The 19608-nt window shown below is 48.7% G+C and overlaps 1 protein-coding gene across 1 annotated transcript in view; it reads left to right on the top strand.

Moving 5' to 3' along the window:
- Positions 1–985: 985 nt before the first annotated feature.
- Positions 986–19608, top strand: part of LOC140386885 (ceramide synthase-like) — a 49510-nt gene continuing 30887 nt past the window's right edge. Inside the window, exons 1-2 of the mRNA XM_072469720.1 lie at positions 986–1002; positions 14188–14495. Of these exons, the coding sequence (XP_072325821.1) occupies positions 14374–14495 (122 nt within the window). The 5' untranslated portion in view covers positions 986–1002; positions 14188–14373. The remainder of the gene's footprint in view (positions 1003–14187; positions 14496–19608) is intronic.

Below are 19608 nucleotides of genomic sequence, written 5' to 3'. Positions count from 1 at the left end.
CTCTATAGCTCCTTTGACACTGTAAAACATCCCAAGATCCGTCGTAGAAATGTTTTAAGATTTGAAATTGGATCACTTAAAGAAGCACCAGGACAAGTGACCAAAAGCTCGGTCAAAGAGGCAAATGCTGAAGAGTGACTAAAAGGAGGCGAGCAATGTGCAGAAGTGGCGGGATTTAGGGAGGTAATTCCAGAGTTTCGAACGCCGGCAGCAGAAGGCATTGCCATCAATGATGGAGTGACTAAAATCGAGGATGCACAGGAAGCCAGAATTGGAGGAGCACAGAAAGCCTGGAGGGTTGTAAGGCTGGAAGAGGTTAACGAGGCCGGGAGGAGGTACCAGGGTGTGGAGGGCCTTGAACATAAAGAGAAGAATTTTAAAATCGAGACTGTCCTCTGGTAGGTAATTGTCGCAACTTCTGTTACCAGGGCAGGTGGGAAAATGCTGCCAATGTTCAGGCAATCTGCTACCACATTGATACTCAATGAAGTCCTTGTCTCTCTTTGTCTCGGTAGGGTAATTCCTACAGATGAATCAACAAATGGGGATGAATCAGTTCTTTTTGGGAGCCACGGAACAAGTTGAGCACTCCATACCTGCTCTAATATCGTCAGCTGTAGCCGAAACCAGACCATTCAAAAATCTGCACAATGCTGGCAAGCTGCAAACCTTTAATGAGTGAGATATTGACATTCCGCTTGTTTGATACAGACTGGAGTTGTGAATCACAGGTATAGTACATCATATGGAAAAACTGACTGGCAGGCGACTGTGCCCAGAGATAACTCAAAACAACCTGTGTAACAGGATTGGCAGCATTGCTGAGTCACTCTGCTGTGTTTCTTCCACTCCCTCGTTGCTTCCAGCCATTGTAACTCCTCCCAGTATCTTCCCGATGATGACACCGACACAGAAAACAAAAGCATGTTTTGCTCCACATCCAGGGAATAAAACAAAGGTTAAATCGGAACACCTTGCTTTAAAAAGAAATGGACGGCGGTGGTGAGATTTCCTGTTTCTAATTTTAAAGCAGTCAATTAACAGATTGCATGATTTCACCTTTAGCTTCTCCTAGTCTCCAAGAGGCAAACATCTTACTTCCTGAAGCCTTTCCTGATATTGTGTGTGGCACTCGGACACAAACCTTGTTCCGATATTTAGAAAGTCTTGTACTCACTGTTACTATTAGTGGTGAGCATTATAGGCAGCCTCGCCACAATCTTGTATGTCAGAACATCGTAATTGGTCACACCTTATCATACATACACTTGGTCAGCGTCAGGATCACCCAGTGCTCCTGTATATCATGGATCTACAGCCAAAACATGCATAACCTGGTTTGGGGGCTGGTCCAGCACAGTGGGCTAAACAGTTGGCTTGTAATGCAGAACAAGGCCAGCAGCGTGGGTTCAATTCCCCGATTGGCCTCCCCGAACAAGCGCCAAATTGAAGCCTACTTGTGACAATAAGCGATTGTTATTAACCTGAAGTTGATGAACAATCAAAAAGATGAAAATGAGATAAAGAGAAATACTACAAGAAGAAAAGGGACATAGGTTGAGCGACAAAGAGGAGCCAAGGAGGAAGGTTAAGGGATAAACATCCCAAAACAGGATATTCTCATTATTATAACAGGGTGGGCGGCGCGGTAGCACTGTTGCTTCACAGCGCCAGGGTCCCAGATTTGTTTCCCGGCTTGGGTCACTGTCTGTGCGGAGTCTGCACATTCTCCCCGTGTCTGCGTGGGTTTCCTCCCACGAGTCCCGAAAGGCATGCTTGTTAGGTGAATTGGACATTCTGAATTCTCCCTCAGTGTCCCCAAACAGGCGCCGGAGTGTGGCAAATAGGGGCTTTCCACAGTAACTTCATTGCAGTGTTAATGTAAGCCTACTTGTGACAATAAAGATTATTATTATTAGATGAGGAGGGACTAAATTGAGTGGAACGCACTCATACTCTCTGGAGTTTGGAACGATGAGAGGTGATCTAAATGGGACCTATAAGATCCTTAGGGGTTTGACAAGATCGATCCTGAGAGGCTGTTTCCTCTGGCTACAGTTTCGAACTAGGGAGCGTACAATCACAGGATAAGGGGAGAGTCATTTTGGACTGTGTTGAGGGCAAATTTCCATTCAGAGGGTTGTGCTAAAAGCACCCAGGCCCTGGAACACAGAATTATTTTTTTTTTAAACCATCACCACTGCAGTCAAACACACTCTAACTCCAGGCTTTTAATCATTAAATTGCCCAACACTTAGAATCCAATATTCCTAAAGTCTTCCAGCCATCACACTGGAAACTAGAAGCAGTGGGTGGAATTTGGGGCTGGGGCGGGGGGGGGAAAAACTTAGTGGGCCCACATTCAAAAGTCCATTGACTTCGACTGGACTGGAAAATCCCCCCGGCGGGAGGGGCTGTAAATTTCTGCCGGTATGCCTACTCATCACACTGGTTGGATTTGGTATGGGAGGGGTGGGGTGGGGGGGTACTTTAATAATAAAACTCTTTGTTGAGCAAACTTAAAATTAAAGAGAGGAAGGTTCCTTCCACCAAATCCCAATTATCTACAGCCTAGTGTTGACTAACAACCTACATTGAGTCCCAGTCAAGCAATGCCTCCAATTTTAAAGTTCCCATTCTTGTTTTCAAATCCCTCCATGGCCTCGCTCTTCCCTGTCTCTGTGGTGTCTTCCTGCCCTTAAAACCATGCAATAAGGGCAGCACGGTGGCGCAGTGGTTAGCACTGCCGTCTCACGGGGCCGAGGTCCCAGGTTCGATCCAGGGTCTGGGTCACTATCCGTGTGGAGTTTGAACATTCTCCCCATGTTTGCGTGGGTTTCGCCCCCACAGCCCAAAGATGTGCAGGCTAGGTGGATTGGCCACGCTACATTGCCCCTTAATTGGAAAAAAATGAATTGGGTACTCTCAATATTTTTTAAAACTATGCAATATCGACAATCTTGGGCTCATTAGCATTCCTGATTTTAATTGCGGGGGCTGGTGGTGACATAGTGGTATTGACACTGGGCTAGTCATCTGGAGACCCAGGGAAATGGTCTGGGAACCCAGCCATTGTGGATGGGGAAATTTGAATTCAATAAAAATCTGGAATTAATGATGACCATTGTCGCAAAATACCATCTGGTTCACTAATGTCCTTTAGGGAAGGAAATCTGCCATCTTCCCTGATCTGGTTTCTCCGTTGACTGCAGGGTGGTTGACTTTTAACTGTCCTCTGAAATGCCCTGACAAGGCACTCAGTTGAAGGGCAATTAGGAATGGGCAATAAATGCCCACATCACATGAATTATTATTTTTTTTAATTGCTCCAGTGGTTTGCATGCTTTCATTTCCCTGGGTCTTAAACATCTGGAATTCCCTTCCGAAACCTCCCTACATCATGTTTCTCATTTAAAACACACCTTAAAATCTACCTCTTTGACCCTGCTGTTGATCATCTTCCCGAATACCAATGCCTTATATGGCTCAGTGTCAATCTTTGCTTTATAATGCTCCTGTGAAGTGCCTTAGAATGTTTTAATACTTTGCGAGCGGTCTTTTGATATAAGTTGTTGTTTCGGTGCATTTCCACGCACTGAGTACTGACATGTCAAATCTTTTTTTTTAAATTTAGAGTACCCAATTATTTTTTTTTCCCAAATAAGGGGCAATGTAGCGTGGCCGTTCCACCTACCCTGCACATCTTTGGCTTGTGGGAGTGAGACCCAAGTAGACACGGGGAGAATGTGCAAACACCTCAACGGACAGTGACCCGGGGCCAGGATCGAACCTGGGACCTTGGCACCGTGAGGCAGCAGTGCTAGCCCCTGCACCACCATGCCGCCCGACATGTCAAACCTGCAACGGGTTCCACTTCCCCTATCCCACCCTTAAAACGAATCCCCCCCTCTTTCGCGTAATGTCATTCTTGTCCCATTTTTAAAAAAAAAATATTTTATTCAAAATTTTTGGCCAACCATGACAGTACATTGTGTATCCTTTACACAGTAATATAACAATATAAATAACAATGGCCAGTTTTTAGCAATAAATAAATAATATATAAACAACATCGAAATTTAAAAAAAACAAAACTAAATGGCAACTGCCTTGTCCCAAATAAATACTCTCCAAAAATACAATTTAGCAGTCCAATATACAATTACCTATAACAACAACCTATACATATTATGCATATACACTAACATCCCTGAGAGCCCTTCTGGTTCCTCCCCCCTCCCCCCCCCTCCCGGGTTGCTGCTGTTGTCTTCTTCTTTTCCCTTCCCTCTATCTTTCTGTGAGGTATTCGACAAACGGTTGCCACCGCCTGGTGAACCCTTGAGCCGATCCCCTTAGGACGAACTTAATCCACTCCAACTTTATAAACCCTGCCATGTCATTTATCCAGGTCTCCACACCTGGGGGCTTGGCTTCCTTCCACATCAACAGTATCCTGCGCCGGACTACTAGGGACGCAAAGGCCAAAACATCAGCCTCTTTCGCCTCCTGCACTCCCGGCTCCTCTGCAACCCCGAATATAGCCAACCCCCAGCTTGGTTCGACCCGGACCCCCACCACCTTCGAAAGCACCTTTGTCACCCCCATCCAAAACCCCTGTAGTGCCGGACATGACCAGAACATGTGGGTGTGAATCGCTGGGCTTCTCGAGCATCTCGCACACCTATCCTCGACTCCAAAAAATTTACTGAGCCATGCTCCAGTCATATGCGCCCTGTGTAACACCTTAAATTGTATCAGGCTTAGCCTGGCACACGAGGACGATGAGTTTACCCTACTTAGGGCATCAGCCCACATCCCCTCCTCAATCTCCTCCCCCTGCTCCTCTTCCCATTTCCCTTTCAGCTCATCTACCATAATCTCCCCCTCGTCTCTCATTTCCCTATATATGTCTGATACCTTACCGTCCCCCACCCATGTCTTTGAGATCACTCTGTCCTGCACCTCCTGCGTCGGGAGCTGCGGGAATTCCCTCACCTGTTGCCTCGCAAAAGCCTTCAGTTGCATATACCGGAATGCATTCCCTTGGGGCTACCCATATTTTTTGGTCAGCGCTCCCAGACTTGCAAACGTCCCATCTACAAACAGATCTCTCAATTGTGTTACTCCTGCTCTTTGCCATGTTCCAAATCCCCCATCCATTCTCCCCGGAGCAAACCTATGGTTATTTCTTATCGGGGACCGCACCGAGGCTCCCGTCCTTCCCCTATGTCGTCTCCACTGCCCCCAGATTTTCAGAGTAGCCACCACCACCGGGCTTGTGGTGTATTTCTTCGGTGAGAACGGCAATGGGGCCATCACCATTGCTTGTAGGCTAGTCCCCCTGCAGGACGCCCTCTCCAATCTCTTCCACGCCGCTCTCTCCTCTTCTCCCATCCACTTACATACCATTGAGATATTGGCGGCCCAGTAGTACTCACTTAGGCTCGGTAGTGCCAGCCCCCCTCTATCCCTACTACGCTGCAAAAATCCCCTCCTCACTCTCGGGGTCTTCCCAGCCCACACAAAACTCATGATATTCTTCTCAATCCTTTTGAAAAAAGCCTTCGTGATCACCACCGGGAGGCACTGAAACACAAAAAGGAATCTCGGGAGGACCACCATTTTAACCGCCTACACCCTCCCTGCCAGTGACAGGGATACCATGTCCCATCTCTTGAAGTCCTCCTCCATCTGTTCCACCAACCGCGTTAAATTTAACCTATGCAATGTACCCCAATTCTTGGCTATCTGGATCCCCAAGTAGCGAAAGTCCCTTGTTACCTTCCTCAGCGGTAAGTCCTCTATTTCTCTGCTCTGCCCCCCTGGATGCACCACAAACAACTCACTTTTCCCCATGTTCAGTTTATATCCTGAGAATTCTCCAAACTCCCCAAGTATCCGCATTAACTCTGGCATCCCCTCCGCCGGGTCCGCCACATACAACAACAAATCGTCCGCATACAGAGATACCCGGTGTTCTTCTCCTCCCCTGAGTACTCCCCTCCACTTCCTGGTACGCCTCAGTGCTATTGCCAGGGGCTCAATCGCCAGTGCAAACAGTAATGGGGACAGAGGACATCCCTGCCTCGTCCCTCTATGGAGCCGAAAATATGCAGACCCCCGTCCATTCGTGACCACGCCCGCCATCGGGGCCCTATACAGCAGCTGTACCCATCTAATATACTCATCTCCAAAGCCAAATCTCCTCAACACCTCCCACAAATAATCCCACTCCACTCTATCAAATGCTTTCTCGGCATCCATCGCCACCACTATCTCCGCTTCCCCCTCTGGTGGGGGCATCATCATTACCCCTAGCAGCCTCCGTATATTCGTATTCAGCTGTCTCCCCTTCACAAACCCAGTTTGGTCCTCATGGACCACCCCCGGGACACAATCCTCTATCCTCATTGCCATTACCTTGGCCAGAATCTTAGCGTCTACATTCAGGAGGGAAATAGGCCTATAGGACCCGCATTGCAGCGGGTCTTTTTCTTTCTTTAGGAGAAGCGATATCGTTGCCTCTGACATAGTCGGGGGCAGCTGTCCCCTTTCCCTCGCCTCATTAAAGGTTCTCATCAGTAGCGGGGCGAGCAAGTCCATGTATTTCCTGTAAAATTCAACTGGGAATCCATCCGGTCCCGGAGCCTTCCCCGCCTGCATGCTCCTAATTCCTTTCACTACTTCCTCCATTTCGATCTGTGCTCCCAGTCCCACCCTCTCCTGCTCCTCCACCTTAGGAAATTCCAGCTGGTCCAGAAAACACATCATTCTCTCCTTCCCATCCGGGGGCTGAGCTTCATATAATCTTTCATAGAATGCCTTGAACACTCCATTCACTCTCTCCGCTCCCCGCTCTATCTCTCCCTCCTCATCCCTCACTCCCCCTATTTCCCTCGCTGCTCCCCTTTTCCTCAATTGGTGGGCCAGCAACCTGCTCGCCTTCTCCCCATATTCGTATTGTACACCCTGTGCCTTCCTCCACTGTGCCTCTGCAGTACCCGTAGTCAGCAATTCAAATTCTACATGTAGCCTTTGCCTTTCCCTGTACAGTCCCTCCTCCGGTGCCTCCGCATATTGCCTGTCCACCCTCAGAAGTTCTTGCAGCAACCGCTCCCGTTCCCTACTCTCCTGCTTTCCTTTATGTGCCCTGATTGATATCAGCTCCCCTCTAACCACTGCCTTCAGCGCCTCCCAGACCACTCCCACCTGGACCTCCCCATTATCATTGAGTTCCAAGTACTTTTCAATACACCCCTCACCCTTAGACACACACCCTCATCCGACATTAGTCCCATGTCCATTCTCCAGGGTGGACGCCCTTCTGTTTCCTCCCCTATCTCCAAGTCCACCCAATGTGGAGCGTGATCCGAAATGGCTATAGCCGTATACTCCGTTCCCCTCACCTTCGGGATCAGCGCCCTTCCCAAAACAAAAAAGTCTATTCGCGAATAAACTTTGTGGACATAGGAGAAAAACAAAAACTCCTTACTCCTAGGTCTACTAAATCTCCATGGGTCTACTCCTCCCATCTGCTCCATAAAGTCTTTAAGCACCTTGGCTGCTGCCGGCCTCCTTCCAGTCCTGGACCTCGATCTGTCCAGCCCTGGTTCCAGCACCGTGTTAAAATCTCCACCCATTACCAACTTCCCCACCTCTAGGTCCGGGATACGTCCTAACATGCGCCTCATAAAGTTGGCATCATCCCAGTTCGGGGCATATACGTTCACTAAGACCACCGCCTCCCCCTGTAATTTGCCACTCACCATCACGTATCTGCCCCCACTATCCGCCACTATGGTCTTTGCCTCAAACATTACCCGCTTCCCCACTAATATAGCCACCCCCCTGTTTTTTGCATCTAGCCCCGAATGAAACACCTGCCCCACCCATCCTTTGCGTAGTCTAACCTGGTCTATCAGTTTCAAATGCGTCTCCTGTAACATAACCACATCTGCCTTAAGTTTCTTTAGGTGTGCGAGTACCCGTGCCCTCTTAATCGGCCCTTTCAGCCCTCTCACATTCCACGTGATCAGCCGGGTTGGGGGGCTCTTTACCCCCCCCCCCCCCATGTCGATTAGCCATCCCCTTTTACCCAGCTCCTCACCCGGTTCCCACGCAGCTGTGTCCCCCCCAGGCGGTGCCCCCCCGCCCCGCCTACCCCACCCCATACCAGCTCCCCCTTCTCCCCAGCAGCAACCCAGTAAATCCCCCCCTCCCACCACCCCCGCTAGATCCCCCACTAGCGTAGTTACACCCCCCATGTTGCTCCCAGAAGTCAGCAAACTCTGGCCGACCTCGGCTTCCCCCGTGACCTCGGCTCGCACCGTGCGGCGCCCCCTCCTTCCTGCTTCCCTATTCCCGCCATAATTATCATAGCGCGGGAACAAAGCCCGCGCTTCCCTTTTGGCCCCACCCCCAATGGCCAACGCCTCCAACTCCTCCACCTCCCTTCCTCCCTCCCCCACAACCTGTGGAAGAGAGAAAAGTTACCGGGTCGCAGGATTAACAACATAAAAATCATCTCTCCCCCTTTTTCCCCCCCCTCTTCGCCCCCCATATTCGCCCCACCACTTTGTCTCGAACGTTCTTTTTTAATAACCCACTCATTCCAATTTCTCTTCAACAATAAATGTCCACGCCTCATCCGCCGTTTCAAAGTAGTGGTGCTTCCCTTGATATGTGACCCACAGTCTTGCCGGCTGCAGCATTCCAAATTTAATCTTTTTATGAAGCACCGCCTTGGCCCGATTAAAGCTCGCCCTCCTTCTCACCACCTCCGCACTCCAGTCTTGATATACGCGGATCACCGCGTTCCCACATCTACTGCTCCGAGTTTTCTTTGCCCATCTTAGGACCATCTCTCTCTCCTTAAAACGGAGGAATCTCACCACTATGGCTCGAGGAATTTCTCCAGCCCTCGGTCTTCGCACCATAACTCGATAGGCTCCCTCCACCTCCAGCGGACCCGTCGGGGCCTCCGATCCCAATTACGAGTGCAGCATCGTGCTCACATATGCCCCGACGTCTGCCCCTTCTGCACCTTCAGGAAGACCAAGAATCCTTAAATTCTTCCTCCTCGCATTATTCTCCAGCACCTCCAGCCTTTCCACACATCGTTTATGGTGTGCCTCGTGCATCGCCGTCTTCACCACCAGGCCCTGTATATCGTCCTCGTTCTCGGCAGCCTTTGCCTTCACGACCCGAAGCTCCCGCTCCTGGGTCTTTTGCTCATCTTTTAGCCCTTCAATCGCCTGTAATATCGGGGCCAACAGCTCCTTCTTCATCTCCTTTTTAAGCTCTTCCACGAAGCGTTTCAAAAACTCGTGTTGTTCAGGGCCCCATATTAAACTGCCACCTTCCGACGCCATCTTGGTTTTTGCTTGCCTTCCTTGCCGCTGCTCTAAAGGATCCACCGCAATCCGGCCACTTTCCTCTCCTTTTTCCATCCATATCCAGGGGGGATTCCCTTCTGGTTTACCGCACAGTGCTTTTAGCCGTTAAAATTGCCGTTGGGGCTCTTATTAAGAGCCCAAAAGTCCGTTCCACCGGGAGCTGCCGAAACGTGCGACTTAGCTGGTCATCGCCGCACCCGGAAGTCTCCTTGTCCCATTTTTAACCTCTCCCTTTCCGTACATCCCTATTTTCCTGTGATACAGTGAATGACCTGTAACTAGCGCGTCGGGTGAAGGAAAGAATGGAATGATGGGCAGACTACACAGTGAGAAGAGAGAAGTTGTAGTGTTAATGAGCACAAAGCAGCCTTTGAGATGCATGTGCTGTGTGACAAAGGTGGAGATGGAAATGGATTGGAGGTAAGTCAGACGTAGTTGGCAACAGGAGGAGTTTGGATTTGTGGGGGAACATAGAACCAGAAGACTTACCGGGGCACCATTTAATTTAGACGGTGGAATTTTTCAGTCAAGAAACCGCATCGCCAGATAAATATTAGTGTATCTGACCACAACACTCAAACTATTTAATTAAAGACTTACACTTTTCACAAACACCTGGGGCTGGTTTAGCACACTGGGCTAAATCGCTGGCTTTGAAAGCAGACCAAGGCAGGCCAGCAGCACGGTTCAATTCCCGTACCAGCCTCCCTGAACAGGCGCTGGAATGTGGCGATGAGGGGCTTTTCACAGTAACTTCGTTTGAAGCCTACTTGTGACAATAAACGATTTTCATTCATTTCATTCAACACCAGACGTCACAAAACACATTATAGCCAATGAAGTACTTTTGAAGTGCAGTCACTGTTATGGTATAGAAGCAAGCTGACACAAACAACACTACGATAATGACCAGATAATAATAGAATCCCCATAGGGCAGAATGCCCCTGCCCTATCCCTATAAAGCCACCTAACCTTTTTGGACATTAAGGGGCAATTCACCTAACCTGCACACCTTTGGACTGTGGGAGAAAGCCGGAGCACCCGGAGGAAACCCATGCAGACACGGGGAGAAAGAACAAACTCCAGACAGTCACCCAAGTTCGGAATTGAAGCCAGGTCTTCCCATATCATGCATGTCTCAATACTAAATATCATCCTTGTGAATTATTGCGAGAGAGCAGACTTCAAGTTAAAATAGCGAAGTGCAATTATTAAGTTGTGGCCGAAGAAGCACTTGTCTGTTCTATATCATGCATATCCTGTTCTGTATCATTTACAAATGTAATAAATAACTAGTATCCCAGAACTGTTTCTAGCTAAATACTGCAGGCTATATTTCCTAGGTAGAGCATTTTTCTTTATTATCACGCTTCCTCTTCTGTGACTGATTCCAATTCTCAATTCATTTAAGCGACTTTCTGAAAGTTTAGTTAAGCCTCACTTGATAGGCTTTATGAAAAAAGAGTCAAAGAGTCATGGTGGCATGGTAGGTGGCCATTCAGCCCATCCCATTCTTGGGCAGTCCCTCGGAGTCGAGGATGACTTGCCTCCACACTACAAATGAGTTCTCGGGTGACTGAGCTATCCAATGGGCGACCTTCAGTCCTTGACACAGGTGGGGGAGACAGTGGTTGGAGGAGCGGGTGGGTGGTGTAGGGTGAGTGGGGTGCGGTGGGGGGAACTAGGTTGCCACGCGCTCCTTTCACTGTCAACGCTTGGCTTCAGCTTGCTCTCGGCAATGAAACGGGGTGTTCAGCTCCTTTCCGGATGCTTTTCCTCCACTTCCGGATGGTCTTGGGACAGGGATTCCCAGGTGTTGATGGGGTTGTTGACCCTTTTCGAGGAGGCTTTGAGGGTGTCCTTGAAGCGCTTCCACTACCCTCCTGGGGCTCGGCTTGCCATGTTGAAGCTCCGGGTCGAGAGCTTGTTTCAGGAGTCTCGTGTCAGGCATGTGGATAATGTGGCCCATCCAGCAGAGCTGATCGGGTCCATTGAGCCAATGCTGACTCTCTATAGTCAGCTCGGTAGCACAGTGGTTAGCACAGTTGCTTCACAGCTCCAGGATCTCAGGTTCGATTCCCGGCTCTTGGGTCACTGTCTGTACGGAGTCTGCACGTTCCCCATGTGTCTGAATGGGCCTCTTCCGGGTGCTCCGGTTTCCTCCCACAGTCCAAAGATGTGCAGGTTAGGTGGGTTGGCTGTGCTAAATTGCCCTTTGTGTCCAAAAAGGTTAGGTGGGGTTACTGGGTTATGGGGATAGGGTGGAGGTGTGGGCATAAATGGGGTGCTCTTCCCAAGGGCTGGTGCAGACTTGATGGGCTGAATGGCCTCCTTCTGCAATGTAATTTCTATGATTCTATGTAGAGTAATCCAGTCAAGTCCCATTCCCTTGTCCTATCCCCTCAGATCTGCACCTTTATTTCCCGAGTGCCGGTTCAAATAGGCAAGTAAACTACACCTATTGGATTGCCATTCTTCGCTAAGCCAGTTACCTTCTAAAATAATACCAGCACATTCTAATATTTATTTTTAAAAGCTCACAGGCTGTACCCTACATACCTGTGATCTTTCGAAGTTCCATTAATAACGTGCTTTTAGCACATTTCCCAATATAGACATTTGGTTAATCAAATTGTCATTACCAGGATTGTGTGGTTTTAAATTCAGGGACTGCAGGGAATACTCCAAAAAACTCTTAAAAAGTGCATGTCACAGCAAGTCTAATTTCATCCTTAAATCCTTTGGCAATTTTATGAGCGAGGGCCTACCCAATTTATCACTTCACGGATTTTGTGGATATTGCGAAATGTAGGATAATCCTTGAAATTGATCTGTGGAGTATAATTCAAAACTAAAGGTGAATTGCTGGTAATTTGTACGAGAAGTCCTCCGTGAGCATTGCGACGTGCAAGCCTCCTTCTTTGCTTGACCTTTGAGAAGGAAATTGAGAAAGAACCCTCTCGGGAGTAAGGATTCCTCTGCGTCAGCGAGCGCGGAGTTTAAAGACGTCAACGACAATTTCCCCTGTTGGGTATTTCCATTGCGGTCATGGCCTGACTGAAGAGGGCGAGCAAATGCTTACGGACGTATATATGTATATCGAGCTAGTTTCTCCGGCCCACTAACCCCATGTTTCTCGGCACTCCGCGGTTCGCAGGCAGGAGGGGGGTTGCGATTCTCCACTCCCACCACTTGTCAATGGGATTTCCTGTCGGAGCCACCTCACGCCACCGGGAAACTCATCGGGCGCGCTGCCGCCAGGAACAGGGAATCGCAACGGCCGGAGAATTCCGGCCATTATACGCAGCATGTAATTATTGCCGGGAAAAGGCCGGGGAGATAGGAACAGACAGAAGGGGGCACATGGGATTTTAATGTGAAGGGTCAGCGCCATTAATGTAACAGAGGGTGGAGGAGATTCAGAAAAAGGGAAGGTTGAGTCGGGCTTTTGTGAGCCTTGCCTCGTGAAACCGTTCAGTTTTTGGCCATGTCGTTAATCCACTGGGATCTCGCACCTGTCGGATGATAGTTGGCCAAATAGATATTGTAACTTTTTTACTGCAACACTAAAGCACTACATGTTCTCAACCTAACACTTGCAGCATCTGATCAGACATTACTCATGGCTGGTCTGCATTGTACCAATAGGGCAATGAAATATTATTTGCTATTTATGCCCTGACAGACAAGGCAAGGTGTTTTAGTTTCTTCATGATTTAAGCTGACCCCCTTAACCTGTGAGATATATCATTCGGCTAAGGAGGTTTCAATTTACGCAGAACTTTTTATTTTACTGATCTCCACGTGTGACATGGATCCATTAGCCACGTTTATTGCAATTGACATTTGTCTATAGACCTTGGCTTATAGAAAAAGAGTGAAAATGTAATTCAACACATAGGCCCTACCCTCTAATCGTCTCACAGCAGGTCAAGGGCAGCCACTGCGGAGTATTTGCAGCATTTTATATTGTTCAATTGTGCGCTCTGTGCCTCCATCAGGGCAACATATTTGACTAACAAATCTAAACACCCGCAAGAAAAAACATTAATGGTTATAGAAAGACATATTTTCAGACATTCACAGGGCGGGCGGGGGTGGAGGGCAAGGCAACTAAAGGGAGCCAGAAGTGAGATAAATATTGGGACCGAAGGGAAGGACAAATAAGGGATCATGGGGGTGGGGGAATACAGGGGGAAATATGGGGCTATATGGGGGTGCGGGATAAAGGGGGAGATATGGGGGTGTGGGATATTGGGGGAGATATGGGGTGCAGCATGAGGGGATATAGGGGAAGATATGGAGCTATATGGTGGTGGAGGATGGGGGGATATGGGGGATATATGGGGGTGGAGGTTGGGAGATATAGGGGGAGATATGGGGATATATGGGGGAGGTTGGGGGATATATGGAGATGGGGGATATAGGGGGGATGTGGGGGGCGGGATGGGGGGTGTTGCCAAGGGGGTTTCATTCATTCGCACCAGCGAAGACGGGTGGTCTGGGAGGAATGAACCCCCTCAGGGGTTTGCTGACCATTTTCCAATGGGCTTGTGGGGCAGCTTTCCATTGATTTGGGATTCAGAATTTTCCCTCCAAGAGAGGGGGGGGGGGCGACCTCGGATTGACATAAAATATTAAATTAGCCAGGCATTAGATCGACCTGGACCCATTTCAACCTGAGAAAGCTTTTTTTAAAACAAAAAAATGAGGATACTGTGGCCTCAGGCAGGTTTGACCTGTTTGTCTTAATTAGTTTGTAGTCATAACATTTCTCTCTCTCGTTTCAGAGAGTTTCGTTACTCGGTGGTATTGCGAGCAGAAGGAGGTGTGGATCTCGTCTGATCGTCAGGTTTTTGGGGTGTGTGGAAGAGGGAGCTGCCAGTGTGGTTACGCTGGGTGCTTCCCCCCCAGCAAGGACAGGGACACACACAGACAGCAGCAACCAGGGCAAGGAGGGGGAACTGGACTCCAACATGTGGCACCTCCTGCTGCTGGGCTCTCTCTTTTTCCCCGCTCTCTTCACACTCGCCCGGAGATTCCTGCAGGCAAACTTCCCGACTCTAACAGAGGGAGACATCGTCACCATCAGCGTCAGGTAAACCTGCGGCGGCGCGGTTCACTTCTCATGGCTCGCCAGACTTCTGTGTGCGTGTGTGTCTGCAACACGGAGTCCTGGAAACCCCCAGTCATTCGCCAGCCACTCAGGGCAGCATCTCTCCCCCACCAGCAGTGTCGGGTCACCCCCTCCTCCTCCCTGTCAACCCCCCTCCCCCCGCCACCCTGTCAACCCCCCATAGTATCTGCCAAAGTTTTCCAAAGTCGTTGCCTGCAGTGTGAATGACAGTGTGATTTGATGGACTCTTCGTGCCTTCACACCACTGGCCAGAACTTTTGCCCTCTTTTGACCAAACTCTTTAAAACTCTTTTTGGGCAAACACTTTTGAACTCTTTTTGGGCTAACTCTTTTTGACCAAACTCTTTTTGGGCCAACTCTTTTGAACTCTTTTTGACCAAACTCTTTTTGGCCAAACTCTTTTGAACTCTTTTTGACCAAACTCTTTTTGGCCAAACTCTTTTTGGGCCAACTCTTTTGAACTCTTTTTGACCAAACTCTTTTTGGCCAAACTCTTTTGAACTCTTTTTGACCAAACTCTTTTTGGCCAAACTCTTTTTGGGCCAACTCTTTTGAACTCTTTTTGACCAAACTCTTTTTGGCCAAACTCTTTTGAACTCTTTTTGGGCAAAGTCTTTTTGGGCAAAGTCTTTTGAACTCATTTCAGGCAAACTCTTTTTTTGCCCTCCCCTCTTGTTCTGCGTCGAAACCTTTTAACTCCTGTCTTTCGCTCCCTCTCCCACAGATGCTTTTGCCAGACCTGCTGGGTTTATCCAGCACTTTCTGTTTTTTATTATCCCTTTCATTCCCCATTTTTTCTCCCCATTTGTGGCACCTTAATAATAATAATAATAATAATCTTTATTGTCACGAGTAGGCTTAAATTAACACTGCAATGAAGTTACTGTGAAAAGCCCCTAGCCACCACACTCCGGCGCCTGTTCGGGTACACGGAAGGAGAATTCAGAATGTCCAATTCACCTAACAAGCTCATGTTTGGGATTTGTGGGAGGAAACCGGAGCACCGGGTGGAAACCGGAGCAGACAGGGGAGAACGTGCAGACTCCGCACAGACAGTGACCCAAGCCGGGAATCGAACCCGGGGTCTCTGGCGCTATGAAGCAACAGTGCACGTTTCCACTTATCTTGACTCCATCCTAACTCCTCTGGTCCATTCCCTCCCCACCTACATCCGGGATTCCTCCGATGCACTGCGTCATATTGACAGCTTCTAATTCACGGGCCCTAACGGCATTCTATTCACCATGGATGTGCAATCTCTCTACACAATTCCCATCCACCACCACTCTCCTCCGCCTGGCTGAACTCGTTCTATCTCTCAATAACTTCTCCTTTAACTCATCCCATTTTCCCGAAATCAAAGGTGTAGCAATGGGTACCCGCATGGGTCCTAGCTACGCTTGCCTTTTTATGGGGTATGTGGAGGATTCCTTGTTCCAGGCCTACCCGGGTCCCCTCCCACAACTCCTTTACCGATACATTGATTACTATTTTGGTGCCGCTTCATGCTCTCACCCGGACCTGGAAAAATTCATCAACTTCGCTTCCAGTTTCCACCCCTCCATCACTTTCACCTGGTCCATCTCAGATACTTCCCTTCCTTGATCTTTCTGTCTCCATTTCCGGTAATAGACTATCCACTAATATCCACAAAAGCCTACTGACTCCCACAGCTATCTGGACTACAGCTCTTCGCAACCTACACCCTGTAAGGACTCCATCCCTTTCTCTCAACTCCTTCGCCTCCGTCGCATTTGTTCCGATGATGCCACTTTACAAAATGGTGCTTCGAAAATGTGTTCCTTCTTCCTCAACCGTGATTTCCCACCTACAGTTGTTGACAGGGCCCTCAACAGTGTGCGGTCCATCTCCCGCGCCACTACCCTCGCCCCCTCCCCTCCCTCCTAGAACAAGGATAGAGTCCCACTCGTTCTCACATTTCATCCCACCAGCCTCCGTATGCAAAGCATAATCCTCCGCCATTTTGGCCAACTCCAGCGTGATGCCACCACCAAACACATCTGCCCTTCACTCCCTCTGTCAGTTTTCCACAGAGACCGTTCCCCCCGAGATAATCTAGTCCACTCCTCCACCATACCCAGTACCTCTCCCATCACCCATGGCACCTTCCCATGCAATCGCAGAAGGTGTAACACCTGCCTCTTTACCTCTTCCATGCTTAACATCCCAGGCCCAAAACACTCATTCCAGTTTAAGCAGCGTTTCACTTGCATCTCTTCCAATTTGGTCGACTGCATTCGCTGCTACCAATGTGGTCTCCTCTATGTCGGAGAGACCAAACGCAGACTGGGTGATCGCTTTGCTGAGCATTTTCGGTCTGTGCGCATTCAGGACCCTGACCGTCCCGTTGCTTGCCATTTTAACAAAAGACCCTGCTCCCATGCCCACATGTCTGTTCTTGGCCTGTTGCAGTGAAGCTCAACGCAAACTGGAGGAACAACATCTCATCTTCCGGTTAGGCCTTCCGGTCTCAACATCAAATTCAACAACTTCAGATGATCAGCTGTACCCTACCGCGACCCATTTGTTTTCATCCCATTTCACTTTAACTGTCTTTTACCATTTCTTTCTTTCTTAATATATATTTACACCCTCTACCCCCCAAAATCTTATCCACCTTTCCTTAACCTTTCTCCTCTTTGCTTCCCCCTTCCCCTCCCCCCACATCTACAGTTCATCCTCTGATGTTAGTTTCTCTGCTGTTTGACCTTTCACATCTTTTGTCCTCTCTGGGGACTGCCATCAGTCCTCTTTCCCCTTGGTTTCTGTGGCCGTTAGCACCCGGTTTCCCTGGGTTTCTGTGGCTATGACTCATCTTTCATTCTCACTCCACAGTATAAATATTCCCCACTTTCTCTGTCTGTTAGCTTTGACATCGGACTCAAAACGTTAGCTCTTTTCTCTCCCTACAGATGCTGCCTGACCTGCTGAGATTTTCCAGCATTTTCTCTTTCGTTTCAGATTCCAGCGTCTGCAGTAATTTGCTTTTATCCAGTGCTAACCACTGTGCTACCGTGCCACCCCTGTTTTGTCCTGTTTTGTCTACAACTTCAGAATTTCGGAAGGCAGCACGGTGGCGCAGTGGGTTAGCACTGCTGCCTCACGGCGCCGAGGTCCCAGGTTCGATCCCAGCTCTGGGTCACTGTCCGTGTGGAGTTTGCACATTCTCCCCGTGTCTGCGTGGGTTTCGCCCCCACAACCCAAAGATGTGCAGGGTAGATGGACTGGCCACGCTAAATTGCCCCTTAATTGGAAAAAAATAAATTGGGTACTCTAAATTTATTCAACAAAAAAGAATTTCGACAGAAAACAAATAACCCATCCTGTCGGTGTGCTGAGTATTTTGGACATACTGAGGAAATGGGGAAGCCATCCTATAATTCTCTCTTCAAAGTTATATCACCAAATCTGGTCCCCTAACGACCCCCCTGGCCCGTAATGAACAGGACCATAGAGCAACCTGAGCAGTGCAGTTCAGGAAGGCTCCATGTCTGGTCCAGGTTGGGTGGGTGGCACGGTTGATGCTCCAAGGGGGTCTGGCCTGGCTGCTGGGACTTTCACTGACATTCTGTTTGCCTTTATAATTGCTGACCTCGGCTCTCCTGCCTGGCCCTCTGGGATCGGACTCTGTGCCGTGCGCTGCTGGCAGGAGGGCATCGATTTCTGCTCAGCCCATAGCTTTTTTTTACCTTCATCAGCAATTCCTGCCCTCGGCCTGGGACACAAAGGTCAGCTCCGAGAACAAAAGAGCGGCAGCGTAGAAGCTGGAGCTGGGGCCAGAGAGATGTTCTATCAAAAGCAAAAGGGGGAATGGATTGGGTCGGAGGTTAGAGACGGTTGTGGAGGGGCAATTAATGTGGTTGGTCTGTTGAACTTGTTTTTGTAAGCTGAGTGGTGCCAGTGGCAATACTCTTATCTTGGTGTCAAAAGGAAATGTATTCCAGCCCTAATCTACGACTTGAGGGCACCTAATCGAGGCTGACATTGTGGTTCACTGCACAGGCGCTGTATTGCCAGAGAGGCTTTTGGGTGAAATGCTAACGAAACTGAAGCCCCATCTCCCAGCTGAGATGAGCATAAAAGATGCAACAACTCTTGAGGAATCATCTGGTGTCCTGGTCAATATTACGCCCATCAACCAACACCATTAAAAGCACACTGCTGTGTGTGGGACCTTGCTCTGTCCAAATTGGCTCACACTTTTGCCTATTCTCCAAATTGGCCGTAAAACGCTGTGCGGTGCCCTGAGCATGTGGGAGGGGGGGGGGGGGGGGATTTCAAAAGGTGATCAACCATGAAAAAGTGTATTGTTTTTAAGGAATGCTATCAATGTCCCTGTATCGGAAGTGCATGTAACTATTGGATTCGCTTCAGCACAGTCTGCGACAGGACTAGTGAACACGCGGAGGGGGAGTTTCCTCAGAGCTGCTCCAACTTGCTGAAGTAAACGTTGGCCTTGTGATGGAAATTCTGTTTCTGTGCAGTAATGGCAATCCTGTCGCACATCCAGCAGAAATTATAGTAGCTGAACAGGTATACAGTTGATTACCCCCCCCCCCCCCCCCCCCCCCCCCGCACTCCATAACCCTTGACTCTTGCAGATCAAAAGTCTGTACAGCTCCAGAACAAATTTCTGGCCTTTTAATGAATGAATTTTTACAAGTGTGGAGTCTCATTTCTTCAGGATTGCTTGGGAACTTTCACTTTCTTTAATTGTTCTGGGTAGCAAAAGTTATGGGAGATCAATCGGTTTGTTCTAATATATTGCTGTGCTCCAAGGTCCAATACAATGAATCATGTGAACACAGTTTACTCAGATTTAAACTCAGAATCGCAGAATTGTTTCAGCGCGGAAGGAGGCCATTCGGTCCATCGTGGTCTGCACTGGCTCTCTGAATGGGCATGGGGACTCAGTGCCATTCTTTTACTTTTTTCTCCTACTCTTTCACATTACCTGAGATAGTAAGAGCTGCAGAAAGGGAATGCAAAAAAAACTTGATGGAGATCAAGATTAATACAAAATGTTCTTACAATTATATTGGAAGAAAAAAGA

Source organism: Scyliorhinus torazame, chromosome 12 (genome assembly GCF_047496885.1).
Source record: "Scyliorhinus torazame isolate Kashiwa2021f chromosome 12, sScyTor2.1, whole genome shotgun sequence".
NCBI classification, from domain to species: Eukaryota; Metazoa; Chordata; class Chondrichthyes; order Carcharhiniformes; family Scyliorhinidae; genus Scyliorhinus; species Scyliorhinus torazame.
This window is presented reverse-complemented; position numbering and strand designations above follow the sequence as displayed.